This window comes from Bombyx mori, chromosome 4 (assembly GCF_030269925.1).
Source record: "Bombyx mori chromosome 4, ASM3026992v2".
Classification (NCBI taxonomy): domain Eukaryota; kingdom Metazoa; phylum Arthropoda; class Insecta; order Lepidoptera; family Bombycidae; genus Bombyx; species Bombyx mori.
This window is the reverse complement of record NC_085110.1, coordinates 8,077,458-8,094,298: the sequence shown is the minus strand read 5'-3', so window position 1 is coordinate 8,094,298 and position 16,841 is coordinate 8,077,458. Positions and strand designations below refer to the sequence as shown.

At 37.3% G+C, this 16,841-nt stretch overlaps 1 protein-coding gene and 1 long non-coding RNA gene across 5 annotated transcripts in view; one reads left to right on the top strand and one right to left on the bottom strand.

The window, feature by feature from the left end:
* LOC101744857 (sodium/hydrogen exchanger 9B2) overlaps positions 1–16,841 on the bottom strand; it is a 37,837-nt gene that overhangs the window by 886 nt on the left and 20,110 nt on the right. For 2 of the 4 annotated variants that reach the window (XM_004929332.3, XM_012693056.4), the window contains 8 exons: positions 16,100–16,328; positions 14,491–14,660; positions 13,163–13,374; positions 10,978–11,149; positions 6,779–6,933; positions 6,031–6,189; positions 1,913–2,105; positions 247–477 (listed from right to left, as the gene is read on the bottom strand). In XM_004929332.3, coding sequence (XP_004929389.1) covers positions 464–477; positions 1,913–2,105; positions 6,031–6,189; positions 6,779–6,933; positions 10,978–11,149; positions 13,163–13,374; positions 14,491–14,660; positions 16,100–16,328 — 1,304 coding nt within the window. In that variant the 3' untranslated portion in view covers positions 247–463. Of the gene's footprint in view, positions 1–246; positions 478–1,912; positions 2,106–6,030; positions 6,190–6,778; positions 6,934–10,977; positions 11,150–13,162; positions 13,375–14,490; positions 14,661–16,099; positions 16,329–16,841 lie in introns of those variants that run through there. The other 2 variants (XM_062668193.1, XM_062668194.1) reach the window with 1 other exon arrangement.
* LOC134198761 (uncharacterized) overlaps positions 1–16,841 on the top strand; it is a 32,625-nt gene that overhangs the window by 3,573 nt on the left and 12,211 nt on the right. The window lies entirely within an intron of this gene.

Genomic DNA, 16,841 nt, shown 5'->3' with positions numbered 1-16,841 from the left:
TACTGATCATCGTGAATCAATCATAATATGTCTAAGTGTGGAAGATCCGGTCTGTCAATATAGTTGAGAGCCACGACTTGATGTCTATGTTCGGTATCCACTTAATATTAGGTTGAATATAGAACTTCCTTCTTTTTTAAAATAGAAATTAATAAATTAGAACTAATATTGATATTTTCTAAAAAAAAAACTAAGACGGAAAAATCAAAGGAGAAATAATTGTAGATAGGAACAAGGACACCCAGGTATTATTAAAAGTTTTTAATATAATTTTACAGTAGTTAATAGCTAAACGAAGAGCTAACCATTTTTAAACATTAAAAAGAAGCTTTTAAATATAATTACACTATTAAATATAAAATTATCATAAAAATATTTACAAATAAATACTATAAGATAACTTTTTCTTCTTATTCAGTATTTGAATTCACTAATGAAGAGATCTTTTGTATATGTTTCGTTTTCATGCTTCGGACTCTGAAATAACAAAAGGTTAAAGGTTATTATAATATTATACACAACAAGGCTAAAAAGGTTATTAACTTCAAGATGAAGTAAAATATGAAATTAAAATTTGATGATTACCTGAACTTATTTGACTACCTCAACAACAGTAATTTAAAAAAAGTAGGTATGTTTTTTTTTCTTAGATGGGTGGACGGGCTCACAGCCTACCTGGTGTTAAATTGTTACTGGAGTCCATAGACATCTACGACGAAAATGCGCCACCCACCCTGAGATATCAGTTCTAAGGTTTCAGTATAGTTACAACGGCTGCCCCGCTCTTCAAACCGAAACGCATTACTGCTTCACAGCAGAAAAATAGGCAGGGTGGTGGTACCTACCCGCAGGGATTCATAAGAGTTCCTACCACCAGTAATTACGCATATTACAATTTTGCGGGTTTGATTTTTATTACACGATGTTATTCCTTCACCGTGGAAGTCAATCGTGAACATTTATTGAGTACGTATTTCATTATAAAAATTGGTATCCGTCTGGGATTCGAACACCGGTGCATCGCTCAATACGAACGACTTCAGACCAGTATGTGGACCAGATAAGCTTAATAAACAGTCGAAACCTCTATTTTGTTCCCACCGAATAGAAAACACGGTGGTGGGACGCCACCCTGGATATTGAAGGGGGAGATGCTCACTGCCAATTACCAGCAGGGACGTCTTGTGTTTCCGTTCTAGTGTTATCCAGGCGCGTAGGCCTAATTATGGCGATCCATACTAGAGGCATGATTCAGGTGCTTGGTCAATTCTACAGTGGGTCTGTAGATTCTAGAGCGACTGGGTGCATTGAGACCGCTTTACATTCCCTGCTGGTGCAGATACTGACCGAGCACTGTTTCATCGGGAAGTAGTTGACCTGATCGAAGCTTAGCCAAGGGCAGATTGCTATCACTGTGGACATCACTTGAGACACGGGACCCAACTCAAATATGACTACTTTACAAAAGATATCTACTGGTGGTAGGACCTCTTGAGAGTCCACGCGGGTAGGTACCACCACCCTGCCTATTTCTGCCGTGAAGCAGTAATGCGTTTCGGTTTGAAGGGTGGGGCAGCCGTTGTAACTATACCTGAAACCTTAAAACTTATATCTCAAGGTGGGTGGCGCATTTACGTTGTGGATGTCTATGGGCTCCAGTAACCAATAAACACCAGGTGGGCTGTGAGCTCGTCCACCCATCTAAGCAATAAAAAAAAAAGATATAGTAATAGTAATCCGTATGGCTTCAGATTGCTCTCTCCTTGCCAGCGTTTATGTTAAAAGTCCGTTTCAAACTATCTATACAGTTTATTAAGGGCTTGAACAGTACGATCGCATTTTAACAAACTAACCCTTTATAGTGTATACCAAAAAAGGTTCAGTTGTGATTCGATTAAATAAAATACATTACCGTTCCGAAATTCTTTGCGTTTGTCTCGTAACAGCACCGGCCCCAAATGCTTTGTGAACAAATAACCAACAGGAGTTGTTACTAGAATTGCTTGAACAACTAGCCTCATTAGTTGCTCTGCGTATTCCATTTCTTGTTCGTTTTTTCCGCCTCGTAAAATTAATGTGTTCAGTGCCAGCGGACATAGTACGGCCTGAAACAAAATAGTGGCTCATTTAAAAATTACAAGAACTGGGCTCTAGAAAGTTCCGTTACTACGTCTCTAGCCGTTTTTTTTTAAATATAACTTATTGCGCTAGATATGTAGAGCTCATAGCCTATCTGACGTAAAGTGGTAAACATAGCCTATAGATATCAGGATGAATGCTTTCACAATAGGTACAGAGAGAGAGAGAGAATACACTTTATTGCACACCAAAACACAATTTACATTCAAAAATCGTCAATACGCAGATAGAGTTGTACAATAGGCGGTCTTATCGCTAAAGGCAATCTCTTCCAGACAACCGTTTAATTTAGAGAAATTCTGAAAAATATAAAAATATAGTAACTATGTTGCGGTGTACTATTTATTGACAGTAGATTAATATAGAAAATATTTACATACAATAAATAGGTATGCATATACCTACCGTTTTCATATAATATGAAATAACTATTTGATTTTTATACCAATATACGAGTACATACTTACATACATATAGTAAATCAATATTATGGAAATGATAAATAATAATGATACAAACAAACAACACTAAGCAGATAAGTAATCATAGTGTTAGGTCCTATGGCATTTTGCTATGGGGCAATACTGCCGATGTCGAAACGATTTTCATCCTGCAGAATAGGGCTATTCGTGCTATTTATAATATGCACCCGAGGGAATCCTTGAGGGCAAGTTTGTGAGTGTCATACTGACATCTAAGTTGAAATAAATGATTTTGAATTTGAATTTGAATTTAATGTTCCTTCATCATTATTTTAAAGCAGTTTAAAGTTGGAGCACTTCTCACTGCAACCAGCAGAGCATTCCACAATCGAACCGCCTGGATGGTGAATGAATTATTAAAGAATGATGATGAATGAGTCGCCATTTCCAGTCTCGGGCTATCCGATGATCTCAGGGAAAAATTATGAGCATCACCCAGGAATTCGAAACGTTTTTTGATGTATGTGGGGATATGGGGGTAAAAGAGAATACAAGGAAAGGACATGAGTATTACGGCATTTGGCACCCACTTAAGTTTAGCGCGAAATTCAGATAAGTATATGCTCATATTTCCGTAACCCAAATATGAATCTTATACAGAAATTTTATAACTGCTCAAGTTTGTCAAATTATGTTTCGATTATCAGTATAGCTGGAATCGGCGTATTCAAGAGTTGGAAGAAGTAAAGACTGTGCAAGCGCTGTTTTAGTGGCAGTTTAAAGAAAATTTCGTAACCGTCTCAAAGATGCAGCTGATGCAAACAACTTCCGGCTAACCTCTTTTATCTGTGCGTACCACGAAAGGTTTTTATCAATTAAGATACCAAAATTTTTCATTGATAGGAATTTGTACGCTGTCAAATAAAATAGCCGGAAGCTGCGACCATTTAACTTTCGAACACATTCTTGAACTACCGACAATAATAACCTGTGTCATCGACGGGTTCACCCTCAATTCATGTGAATTACTCCAACGGAACAATATCGATAAGCCGTTATTCAGGATCTTCATCGGGTTGGTCAGTTCTGATAAAGAACTTTGCGTATAGATCTGTAGATCATCTGCATACTTTGGGATATGAGATCAAAGTTTAAATTTTAATGTGTAATGAACTCCTGATCCTTCGAACTAGTAAGTATTATTGATTCGGACAGAAATAGTAAACACAGTGGGACCCTTGATACCACTAATAAGTGCACAAAAAGGAATAATTTTAAGTGTTTTATTTTTATTGGATAGGTCATTATTCCTTCATCGTGAAATCTTCGAGAAGGTGCTAATTGTTCTTTAAATTGATAGCATAATTAAACATAGATATAGTTTTACATTAAAAACCCAAAATAGGTGTCATGAAGATCCAAAGGTCGATAGAATAAAACACTTGAACCAAAAAAAAATAAGAAAACAACCCCTCGATTTTTTTTGTGTTTCTGAACACGGTATAATTGTGGTAAAAAGTATTACTGGCTTATAAAAGCCTTTTTTTCCGGCCTATTCTCATACCAGCCTTACACTCCTAGGCGGTGCGCAAGGTCTGCAGATGTTGAGAGCAGATCGCGGGCCCAAGGATGTTTTAGGGCCCTATCCACTAAACGACTCCCCTTGCACTTTCTCAACCGACGTCCGATTTTCGCCCGGGGTTAGAACCCAGAGAAGGAGGTGTCTCTAGGCCTATTAAAGCCTAAGAAGCTTGATGTACTCGTACTGAGTGATGTGACTATATTGGGATACAAAGCCCGCAGGTAGGCATAAATCTTTCTAAGGAAATATGTATACAACACTATTTACGAAATAATTCTAAAATAAAGAAACAACACCGCAGTGAAAGTCGAAGTCAGGGTTAGAGTTAGTATAGTTATTGCTTAAGGTTAAATCGCTTCCAGATTTTGGTACTCGTTTATATTTGGAGGTGTATATGGTACTTGGAATGGTACTTGTCTCGTACGTGTATTTTTAGTGGAAAAGAGGAAAAAAAGGAGTCTTTGAATAGGACGCATTGTTTTTGTTATTTAATTAGAAGTCTCAAAGAGTCACTCAAGGATCAGGAATGAGGAAATTCGCAAAGTCATTGACATAGCCCGAAGGGTAGCAAGGTTGAATTGATAGCGGGTAGGGCGCCTTGCTCGAAGAACAGATGGCCGCTGGGACTGAAAAGTTCTCTAGTCGCTACTGTACATTAGAAAACTTTTTATTTTAATTTAATACTATTATTATTATTTTTGGAACGAAGTTCCTTATGGGACGATGCGGAGGGGTACCCTAATCGGGAAAAACGTCCGTAACGTAAGATTTTTATTAGTAATGCACACAGCGTACGACTTAACTTTGTAATAACGTATAAAAAATAACATATTTTTTTATCATTCATTGACCACAATCTCAGAGCGTTCGTTTACGCAATACACTAACTTTTATGCAAACAACCGTGAATGAAGTGTATGACAATAAGTTCGCACGTTACCGAATGACCGTGGGTTATTGCGAAACCTCCAGTTTTATTTTCTTTATACCTCGAATAGAACTTAAAGTTAATATTTTTATAATAAGGAACTTCGTTCCTATCCTGTGTCCCACGACACCACACATCTTTTTTTTAATGTGGTGTAAATGGGATAATGTATTTTTATGTGGGATATGTGTGAGTTAAACCTCACCAAAATCTCCCACCGTCCACAGCCGGCGGCCGACTCCGGAGCGGGCTGGGGCCCAGTCGAAGCCATTGCGACGACAGGACATGGTCAACGCAGAGCATATTAGGGGGTTTCCATTAATTACGTGAGGCGGTTTTGAAAATTTTTTGACCCCCTCTCCCCCCTTGGTGAGATTGATAGTAAGATTTTTCTCAACTCCCTCCTCTTCTCCTCTAATCTCACTTGAGATTCTTCAAAACTTCTATCTTCTAACTATTACTTCTAATGAAGACGAGCAAAGACTAGTATTTGTGAATATTACCGTAATTTAAAATCAACTAGTCGATAGAGCTAAACAATCGAGCGCTACTTCGCTGCTCTGCGAAGTTCGGACGAATACGAAAAATACTATTTTCTCAGATTTGGCCATATTTTATTCTAGAAATAATTTTTCACACAATTTTACACCGTTTTCTGCGAGAAATATAATTATGTGATATTTGCCAAGACACCCCATCCCCCCTAAGTGAGATTTGGAAAGATTTAACTTGATCCCCTCCCCCCCTAGAACACTTCACGTAATTAATGGACGCTCATTACATCCATCCTGATTAGAAAACGTAGCGTAGGTAGGCCTCCCACGTGGTAGATCAACGATTTGTTGAAGATTCCGGGAATCTGCTGGACGCAGGCTGCGCAGGACCGGTTATTATGACGATTACCGGAGGAGGGCTACGCCCAGAAGTGGACGTATGTGGGCTAAAAAAAATGTGCTCACCTCCACTATAGATTTTGGCGTCCAGCTGCAGCATATAAAAATTCTTTCCTTGACGCTCATATCCCAACACATCAGGAAAGCGCACGCTAGTCTCACAGCTAAACAAACTAACAGGATTCCAAATCCTTTTAGTATTGTGTCAGTTAATGTGTGTTGTATCTGAAAAATTTAAATGTATTAGAAAATTAACTGATTGTTTTGTATTTAACGAAATGATATTTTCACGTCTTCATGTCAGTGCTAACTACACTATTTAATTAAAGCTTAGCTTACTTTGAGCTAAATATCGGCATTGATACTGATATTTTTTTGATGTGTTTACGTCAGGAACTGCCACCACCATGCAATAGTTCCTATGAAACCTATACAATGTACGTAAGTAGGTAGTTTGATTGAACCATCTTCATTTTAACTAGATGTATTTTCCTAAATCGCCGGCTGGCACTATTTCGATTTCCATCACGTAAATGTGATTCAATTGTGATAGGTATGTTTATACGCACATACATAATAATAAATATAGCAATATAATTGCGCGGCTTCAGCGTGGTTAAAATTGGAGTAAATAATAGAATTTCGCCGATATAGAGCTCAGAGAACGTAAGAAGAGACAGAGAGTAATATGGTTGTCTACGCATTTCGTCCCGTGTGTATTTATTAATTGATTGTAACGGCCTGATGCCCAAACTGTCTTCATATATGATTCATTGGACTAAACAAAAAACAATACAAATTTATATGTTTTTACTTCAAAGTATGTTCCAGTGTATGCGAACACGGCAGGCTCCAAAGCTGCCCACAAAACGCGATAAACGGTCGAGGCAGGGTTGTTGTTTAACTTCCAACCGTCGCGCGACCAGTGATTCGCCGCTGTTGCGTTGCACGCTAATACAGCTACACCGCCTAAAATTAAAACGCGGTATTTATTATGTATATTATATTATATTTATAAAAACTGGCTGACCCGTCGAACTTTGTACTACTTAGCAGTCAATGAATGTCATGTTAGCTGAAACAGATATTCCTTTGCCATTAAAGCAGCATAATCTAGGATTGATATATCGTAGCTTGATATATTTTCCTTAGCTTAAACCAAATAAATTTCTGAACGCAGGTATAAATATTTTTTTAAAAAATGTACCTATGTCAAATCTTTTTTATTACTTATTTTTTTAAATCTAAAATACGCCATTATCCAAATATTGTGAATATATCTTGTCGATTCGAAACCTTTATTTAAATACGTTCTTTAATTTGAGGAGAGGGTTATACCGTATAAACGGGATGAACATCATGTTTGGATCGTTACGAAACCCATGAACATTTTTGTTTTGGAAAATATTTTTTCTTTTATATAATTTTTTTCGTTATTTTATTCCATTGTTTTTAATATAATAGTAATTCTACTATTTGGGGCGGAAACAATTACAACAAATAAAAAACCATGAAAATCGGTCCAGACGTTCTAGAGTTATAAGTCTTCAAACAAACCCGACTTTGTTTTACATATTAAGTACATACATACTCGTATATCTATAGATTAAGTTGTGTCAGCACGGGTAGATGCCATACCCCGAACATGTTTCTGTACCGAAATAGTCATTCGTTTGAATAAGTATGGTAGCATTATAAAATTCGTGGTCGTCGTGGCCTAACGGATAAGACGTCCGGTACATTCGTGTTGAAGCGATGCACCGGTGTTCGAATCCCGCAGGCGGGTACCAATTTTTCTAATGAAATACGTACTCAACAAATGTTCACGATTGACTTCCGCGGTGAAGGAATAGCATCGTGTAATAAAAATGAAACCCGCAAAATTATAATTTGCGTAATTACTGGTGGTAGGACCTCTTGTGGGCCCGCGCGGGTGGGTACAACCGCCCCGCCTATTTCTGCCGTGTAGTAGTAATGCGTTTCGGTTTGAAGGGTGGGGCAGCCGTTGTAGCTATACTGAGACCTTAGAACTTATATCTCAAGGTGAATGGTGCATTTACGTTGTAGATGTCTATGGGCTCCAGTAACCACTTAACACCAGGTGGGCTGTGAGCTCGTCCACCCATCTAAGTAATAAAAAAAAAATCAATTAACACTTCGATCTAAAGATTTATAGCACTGATATCTATGAGCTCTTGATGTACCAGGTCGGTTGTCCGCTCGTCTGTCAATTTATAACAATAACCATGATAATACAGTGATAATACTCGTTATTAAAAGATACAAGTTTTACAGTCAATACAATTTCTTTTCTTTTTTTTTCTGCATAATTTTCGGTAATATGTCTACGCATATCAAGTGGTATTTTCCCATAACGTTCAAATGCGGTCTGTCGGCAGATGTAATACGGGCGCGACCACACGAATGTGGTCTCTAAATGGATTTGCCCTCGTTGAAATCGACCGCGAACGCACTGTATTTTGAATTGTTACAATTGTTAGCTGCGTTTAATCATGGTTGGCCGTTTCAATTTTAATTTTCGTTATTATGTGGCTTCCCATTGAATGCTCAATTTTGAAGCTGTATTATAATAGAGATATTTCGGGAACGCAATTAATATGTATTTTTTTATGTTTATCAGTCGGATACAGGAATCTATAGGAATCACAATTTGAATGCCGGTACATACTTTGGGGACACACAAAAAGAGTTAAATTTGGAATTCCACCTCAAAGGTGTAATTCTAGATTTCACTTTTAAGCTATTGCATAGCTTTTATCGCGGGCTTTGAGCGCGGCGACGGAATCAAGAAATTCCGAAACGAAAATAACCTGACACCACCACTACGCCTACTATGTAGCTCGCGTTCTATACATTCACACGTTGCGCTTGTGTAGTGTTTGTGAATAAGCGCACGGCGTGACGTCGCACTGCCGCATGCACATCATGAAAAGTCTGCCCATCTCTCCCTCGCGCGGTCTAGGTTATGAGTGTGAAGGGGACAGTTAATGTTTTGCTTTTGTTAATGTTTATAAATATAGCGTGGTCTTATTTTATTGTTGTTTTAATATTAAATTATTATTGTCGATTTATAATTGCATAAGTTGATAAAAAATGCTATGCAATAACTTTACCGCGGCAGTCTCCGAGTGCCACACGTGTTTTTTTTTCTTTCTTTTTTATTGCCCTTGTAGGCAGACGAGCATACGGCCCACCTGATGGTGAGTGATTACCGTCGCCCATGGACTTCAGCAATGCTAAGGGCAGAGCCAAGCCGCTGCCTAGCGCTGAATAACAGCTACACTGCTTTTGAAGACAGAAGGCTGTTATCAAATTTTTATGGCTCAAAACATGACCTACAAGTGTGCAACTATTTCTAGAATTGCCGTGAGTAATACACCTTAAATTAAATTGTAATTAAAATACAAAAAAAAATATCAACGTTTTATGTATTAATAATGTTTATCAATATTACAAACAGTTCTTTGTACCGTAAGTAAGCATTTTATGAAATTTTGTCAATCAATAAATTGTGAATAACTAAAAATCACAGTCAAGTTGAGAATAACTGTTTTGGTTGTAATACATTATATCGTCTTCTCGCATTAAAACTGTATAATCTCAAAACTTACTAATTTTACAGGAAAGTGTTTTAAAGGGTTAACATGTGATATTTTGAATATTAATCGTCTTTGCAACATTTATTTTTTATTTTTTACTAGTTGCATTATTTGTCTTTTAAAGTAAGGTTAAATATATATATTCATTTTGTTAATACTATTTAAAATATAGGCACACTAAAAAAAAACTATAACTAAACTATGCTCTTTTAGCAGTTTATGAGAAAAATATTAGTGATACCAAATGATTCCGCATATTAACTCAATTTCGTATATTTTTGGAAATTGTACACTTTTAATGCGAAAAAACGATATTATTATGTGGTTTGCAATTGTTATCTTCAAGTTGACGTAAATCATGGTTTTTGACCGACTAATATCCAAGTCGCAAGATTTCGTTTGGTTTCCATAGCGACTATGATTGATTACCACAATCGATCAACAGAGCACTAACCGCATTTCAGTCGCATTCTTAGGGTATCAGGACCGATGGTCGTGAACATTAATGCTATCTTAATCAATTAATTTCGGATTAAGAGGAAGAAACGAAGTGAGTATATATTATACTGGTGGTAGGACCACTTGTGAGTCCGCGCGGATAGGTACCACCGCCCTGCCTATTTCTGTCGTGAAGCAGTAATACGTTTTGGTTTGAAGGGTGGGGCGCCCGTTGTAACTATACTGAGACTTTAGAACTTGTATCTCAAGGTGGGTGGCGTATTTACGTTGTAGATGTCTATGGGCTCCAGTAACCACTTAACACCAGGTGGGCTGTGAGATCGTCCACCCATCTAAACTATAAAAAAAAGAGTATGTGTTAAACAACAGACAATTATTTGAGGAGGATTGTGTTTTAGTACTAGACCTATCAAATATCGGAAGAGTGCATAATTTACTTACGAGTACTTCACATTGAGTGGTAGATCATAGGCATGTTATGTATGTACATACAAAATGTCGTAGTCAACTTAATTTTATTCTTGTTCTTCTCTTGAATACAAATTTGTTTGTAATATTTGTAGATTCACGAAAAAAGAAAAGATAATCTTAAGAATAATAATCAAAATTCTGCTCATTAATCGACCTCAAAGAAAAGGAGGGGTTATCAATTGAATTGTTATTTACAAATATTATTACATCGAAACAATAGAGCTTATTATATTAACACTAACTCCAACAATTTAACAACAGACACGTAATGTGTTTAACACCAATTCTCGCAAAAACTAATTGCCTGCTTGAGTAGGCACTCGTAAACATTTTCGCTTTCAGAAAAAAACGAGATACTTGGCTGACGCATATCTATGATTATTAAAATGCTTCATTTCTATTAAGCTATCTTTAATAAAATTAAAATAAGCGATACATATCAAATTTATAACGTTGTACTCACCAGCGCCGCCCCAGCCCAAGTGCAGCGTCAAAAAGTTTCCAAACAGTCCACCGAGTAACACGAAGAGAACCCTCAATTCAGTAACGTAGGGGTTTCGAGAGTGAGGTATCAATTTTGCGAGACTGCCCCAAGCGATACCCATAGCGACTCCGACGAATAAGGTCAACGCCACCTGTAACGCACAACTTCTAGTAATTATGGGGTAATTCTCTTAAATCCGATTACGCGTATGTTGGCGAACCCTAAACCAAAATATAAGTCAATTTAAACGAATTGCTTTTGGATCGGAGGATCGTTGGTGCTATAAAGTTCATTAAGACGAATGTGCAAATACGGACTTAGCCAGGGGGAATAGGGTTTCTTAAAGAGACCTAAAGCCTAAGGGCTCGATGCTTCCCATCTACTACCGGACTGGGATCGCAGTCCGCTGAGAAAATACAGTGAAAAAGTCAGCAGGCTGATTCAAATGTCATGTCGGGTGCTATAGAATGCTGATGCCATTAAACGATTAGTATTACAACTGAGAAAATAAATATTAAGTATAAAGTATTTTTTGCATATTTATTTATTTTTGGTTTCGAGTTTGGTTCAATTACGTTCTATATTGGACAAGATCTTTAAACTATTCGGTCAGTGAAAGTGCCAGGAAATTATTAATAATGTGTAATGAGATTGAGTTTTTCGAGAAAATTCAGGTCTTTTGGGATTAGCCAAGCGGTAAAATGTTTCAATCCTAGATTATTATTTAAGATGGTGGGGATCGACTATTGAGATACAGAAAGTTCGGCGTTTATCTTTCTCAAACTTGAATGAGGATATTTTCAGTCACTATTTCCTTTACTTTCGCAATGTTAACTTCAGTTGCAGACGTTGATGGCTTTTTTTTCCTTTTTTTAACGCTGGGGAATCCGTTTACGGATACCCGGTCGAGAGGGGTAGCAGACCGGGTTATGTCAGACTCCGGCGCCTCCAGAGAAGAAGAGGGAGACAATTCCTACCGGGAGACTGCGCCTTGAGAAAGGCGCACGAGGCGCTGCGCGGCGTCAACCACGCAGGACCCGCCCTGCAAAACCGACTACCGACTAAACCCCATCGAGACGTTGATGGCCTACCAGAGCCAAGCAAATCTTCCATCACATCTCGATTGCTTTAAATGCTCTATACCACTAATAAGCAAATATTTTTGATAAAGTCGGTTGACAGTAAGCCTTCTGTAACATTTTCAGCAACTCCGAACACGACATTGCATTGGCGATGTTAAATTTAAGTCAAACTCTTTGTTCGATATTTTTGTCTATTTTGAAATTCTCAATACACACTAAATGTAATAACTAAAACAGCACTGTGGTCAATCTAAATAATAGATGTAACTCAAACTTCGCACTAAAATGGAAAACAGATGTGCCATTTTAACAACCACAACAAAAACAAAATTTTTGAATTTTAAAGAAATCGTTCATTCCCGAAAATTTTTTGACAGAATATAAAGTACTGATCTAATTATTTTATTCCATTATGGTTAATATAATACGAGTATATGACATAGAACTTTGTAATACGAATATGATAGCTGCCATATTTTTTAATGTTGTGTTATGAGAAGGTTAGATATTGAAATGCAAATAAATTTGTTGGTATTCTTAATTAGAATTGTATAACTAAATTAGTCAATTTCGGCCCGCTTTGCTGACCAACTTTGATTTGACTTTGATTGCTACCAAACTAAGGATCACTACAGGAGCATCCTCTATTTGAATCTGAAGACTTTCTGAACATTTCATAGAAATCAGTAAACCCATCTATAGGGAACACATACACATCGATTTTTAAATTTATAGGTATGCATTGCTTGTGCATGTTATGCTAATTTTTGCAGTCTTTCTTTTATTTATTGCTTAGGTGTGCGGATGAGCTTACGGCCCACCTGGTGTTAAGCGGTTACAACGTAACTGCTGCCTGCAACGTAACCTTGAGATATAAGTTCCAAGGTCTCAGTATAGTTACTACGGCTGCCCCACCCTTCAAACCGAAACGCATTACTGCTTCCCGGCAGAAATACGCAGGGTGGTGGTACCTACCCGTGCGGACTCACAAGAGGTCCTACCACCACTAGTAGTTCCTAGTACTAATTCAGTAATGAAATTATATGAACTAGTTTGCCCTACGACAGAAGTAAAAAACTCACTTTAGTGTATCGATAAGCATCGTGCACATCACTGAAAATGTAGCTATATACGATCCCATATATTCCAACGCTGAGTGCAGTATCGATTCCTCCGGCAGTCGAGCACAACTGAGGCCAGTTGTGGGTCCTATCTGGACTAGTCCCAACTTTTAATACAGAGGGCATCACCACAGCACAAGACAAAGATGCGTAGATAGACCCAAGGAGAATGCCTGTGAAAGGTTATTTTTCTATCAATAAGCATTTGAAATAGCAAAATAGAAGATTGAATTTGATGAAATGGTAAAGCGAGGATTTTTTACAGTCGTAGATGGACTATGTGAACGTTGTCACCTTGAATTACCCGCTACAAGGTGGCGACATTCACGTTATGATGTTCTATGGGTTCTGATAACCACTTAATATGCACATACAAGGGAGAAAGAAGCTTGCTCATCCATAAAAAAGGCAATCTCAATTTATAATCAGTTTGTTAAAAAGAATAAAAACTACCCAATTGTGAAATCCAGAATTGGTTCGGTTTAACGCTCTCATTGAAATCAGTTCGTGTATGTAATTACAGGTGTGTTGGGTCTGCGCTCACAGGGCGCTGCATAAGTCTTTAGTGCGGTGAAAATTCATTCAAATCTTCACAAAACCAGCCTCGCACCGGGATTTATTGAGTTGAGGCCATACAAAAGCGCGATCGCAATCGGCATTGTATTCGATGTTCGTGACAGATTTTTATTTTATCACGAGTGTTTTGTGACGCATTATGGAATCGTATCATAGAATGTCGAGTCCATTTCAGTTAACAATTTCTATTATGATTTTTCGATGGTAATGCTTATGTTTATTAATTTTGGAGTGCGGGTATCTTTTTATTTATTTTATTTTTATTGTCTTTGTAGGCAGACGTTCATACGACCCACCTGATGGTGAGTGGTTACCGTCGCCCATGGACTTCAGCAATGCCAGGGGCAGACCCAGCCGCTGCCTACTGAGTGGCAATTGATGAGACTAGCTATTGTAGGATTCGGAATGGGCGTTTTCTTATATATTCTTCTTAAAACGAGGTTCGAGAATAATTCGCAGTGGCAAGTGGAGACTTGGCTGTGTCCCTAGCATTTCAGACGTCCATGAGTGATGAGGATCATTCATGAACAGGTGGACCGTATGCTTATCTACAGATTTAATAATAAATTTATATCCCTCATACACATCGGACCTTATTTTTCGAATGTCTAGATTGAATTACTAAAAGTGTAACTTGGGTAAAGTATGCTAGGAAGACACAGTAGGAAGCCAAATATCACAATCAGTCGTTGTTGAAACATGGTGCTGCTTACCCCAAACCCAGGGATAATGGAGGAAGTACCGCGAGCATGTCGCGAGAGCGAGAACCTCAGCCGTCCAGGGTACCACACCGAGGCTGAAAACTTGACGCCAATTGGCCTTCATAAATTTCAAGTCCCAACCCAGAGATGACTTGCCAAGAATTATCACTGGGTAAATTTTCCTACAAAATGAAAAACAGTAGTTAGACAAATTGTTCTTATCGCGATTTAAATCTTTGTTTGTAGGCGATTTAAAAAAAATATCAGTAGCGTCTAGTAGTTGCTTAAACATTACTCAGAATTATATTGCTTTTTGTTTGTTTTGCCCAAAACGTATAAAAGTTTGTTTTAATTTACTACGTGAGACAAAGTCGCAATCGATATCCGCATAGTATTGACGTTCGTTTATTTGAAAAATAATTGAAAGAGAGGAACTAGCCGGCATACAAAAAAAAAACACGAAGCGTTTTATGTGCAAACACATTGCTGATATATAGCGAAGTAATTGTATATCAAGTCATTACATAGATTTTAGTAGCCCCAAGCTAATGATTTTCTCCTGTATTATCGTTACCGGAAACACATAAACAAGCGCATCTTGATCATAAATATTTGAACTTCAAATACGAATTTCTCTAAAAAGTTTTGTAGTTGTTATCTTGTAATATAATCTATATTTTTAAAGTATGTAATGTTCTATTTTTTTTATTCTGTTAATATTAGTTTAGATATTAGAATTTTGTAAATTGACGTAATTACTGCTTGTATTTTTTTTCTTGATTTCTCCTTGGTTTTTTTTTGGCTCGAAAATCGTTCCCGATTCACCAGGCCGGGTGAGCTCAAGGGTTCAGGCCGAGAAATTTTTTGGGTGTTTTTTAAGCCCGGTATGTACTATTACATTTACTCGTCTTATTATTTTTGTCGCAGAGTAGTCATATGTTCCTGTTTAAATCCTGGGACAGCGCAACTGAATTTTCGATCTCATGTAAGCCGAAAGTTGAGTGGCGGTATCCACGTTGTGATGCTATTTCAGTTATATGCTATTTCCAGGCATTTGGTGGTAGGACCTCTTAGGAGTCCGCACGGGTAGGTACCACCACTCCGCCTATTTCCGCCGTGAAGCAGTAATGCGTTTCGGTTCGAAGGGTGGGGTAGCCGTTGTAACTATACTGAGATCTTAGAACTTATGTCTCGAGGTGGGTGGCGCATTTACGTTGTAGATGTTTATGGGCTCCAGTCACCACTTAACACCAGGTGGGCTGTGAGCTCGTCCATCCATCTAAGCAATAAAAAAAGTAATAAATAAATAATTTGAAAGTCTAAAATATCAAATCGCACAACAGATAAGGCCTCAGAATACAAGAGACGAACCTGTGAATCAAGCCTTCTTATTTTTTTAGAAGTTGTCGAAAATTAGGACCATACCAATATTGATAAACGCAGTACACACTTTACTTTGCAGATATTGTGAAATATTTTTGAATGCATTTGGGAGTCAGTTAGCAATGCCTTGACATTGTTTATTGATAGTCTAATTTAATTCGCTTGTTAATCCATAATAATAAATACATTATCTCCTTTAATAAACTCAACAATTAATGAAAAATTATTTCGAATGTACCTTAAAAAGTTGTCCACGTGTGGGTATCCTCGCATGTCGAGGTAGCCTAAATTTCTTGCAAGGATTCCTGTTAGTATAGCAGCCAGAAGTGGAGGGAGCGTAGTGAGTCTCTGTAGGAGTTGTCCGCTGCTCCATGCGATAACCACAACGACTGCTGGTTTGAACCATTTTCCATTCCAACTCCACCCGTCTCCCCACGCAAGCCAAAGTAGCCCCCAAACTAAAAGACCTGAGTAACGCATTTATACTGATGTCGATTTTTAAACATTGATTTGTTCGCTACGAATTGGAAAGCATTAGATTTCTATGGAGGGTCCGAATTTATTCAAGAAAATAAAATACGCCTCGAATTATCCCTCCTTTTTTACCTGAAGTTAGTCAAAAATTTGATTAGCTCTCTTTTTGTTTATTTATGCACATAATGAATAAGCACTGAAAAATCGAAAAATAAAACCATAAATTGGAAAATTAAGCTCAAAGGCACTGCTTATTTCTTTGTGAATTTTCTTCCAGCAGACACGTGATAAGAGCTTTAAATATAAAATTTATTAAAACTGATATCAAATTAATTTACTGAAATTAAGTAAATTAACTTACATTAAATACGTAATAACATATTACAATATACTATCAGAGTAGGTTTTGATTTAGTTTTTGGGCGTAATAAATATTACTAATAATTATAAATAATAATAAATCTAATAATTTTGATGATTGTATAATTTTTCTTAAATTATATCGA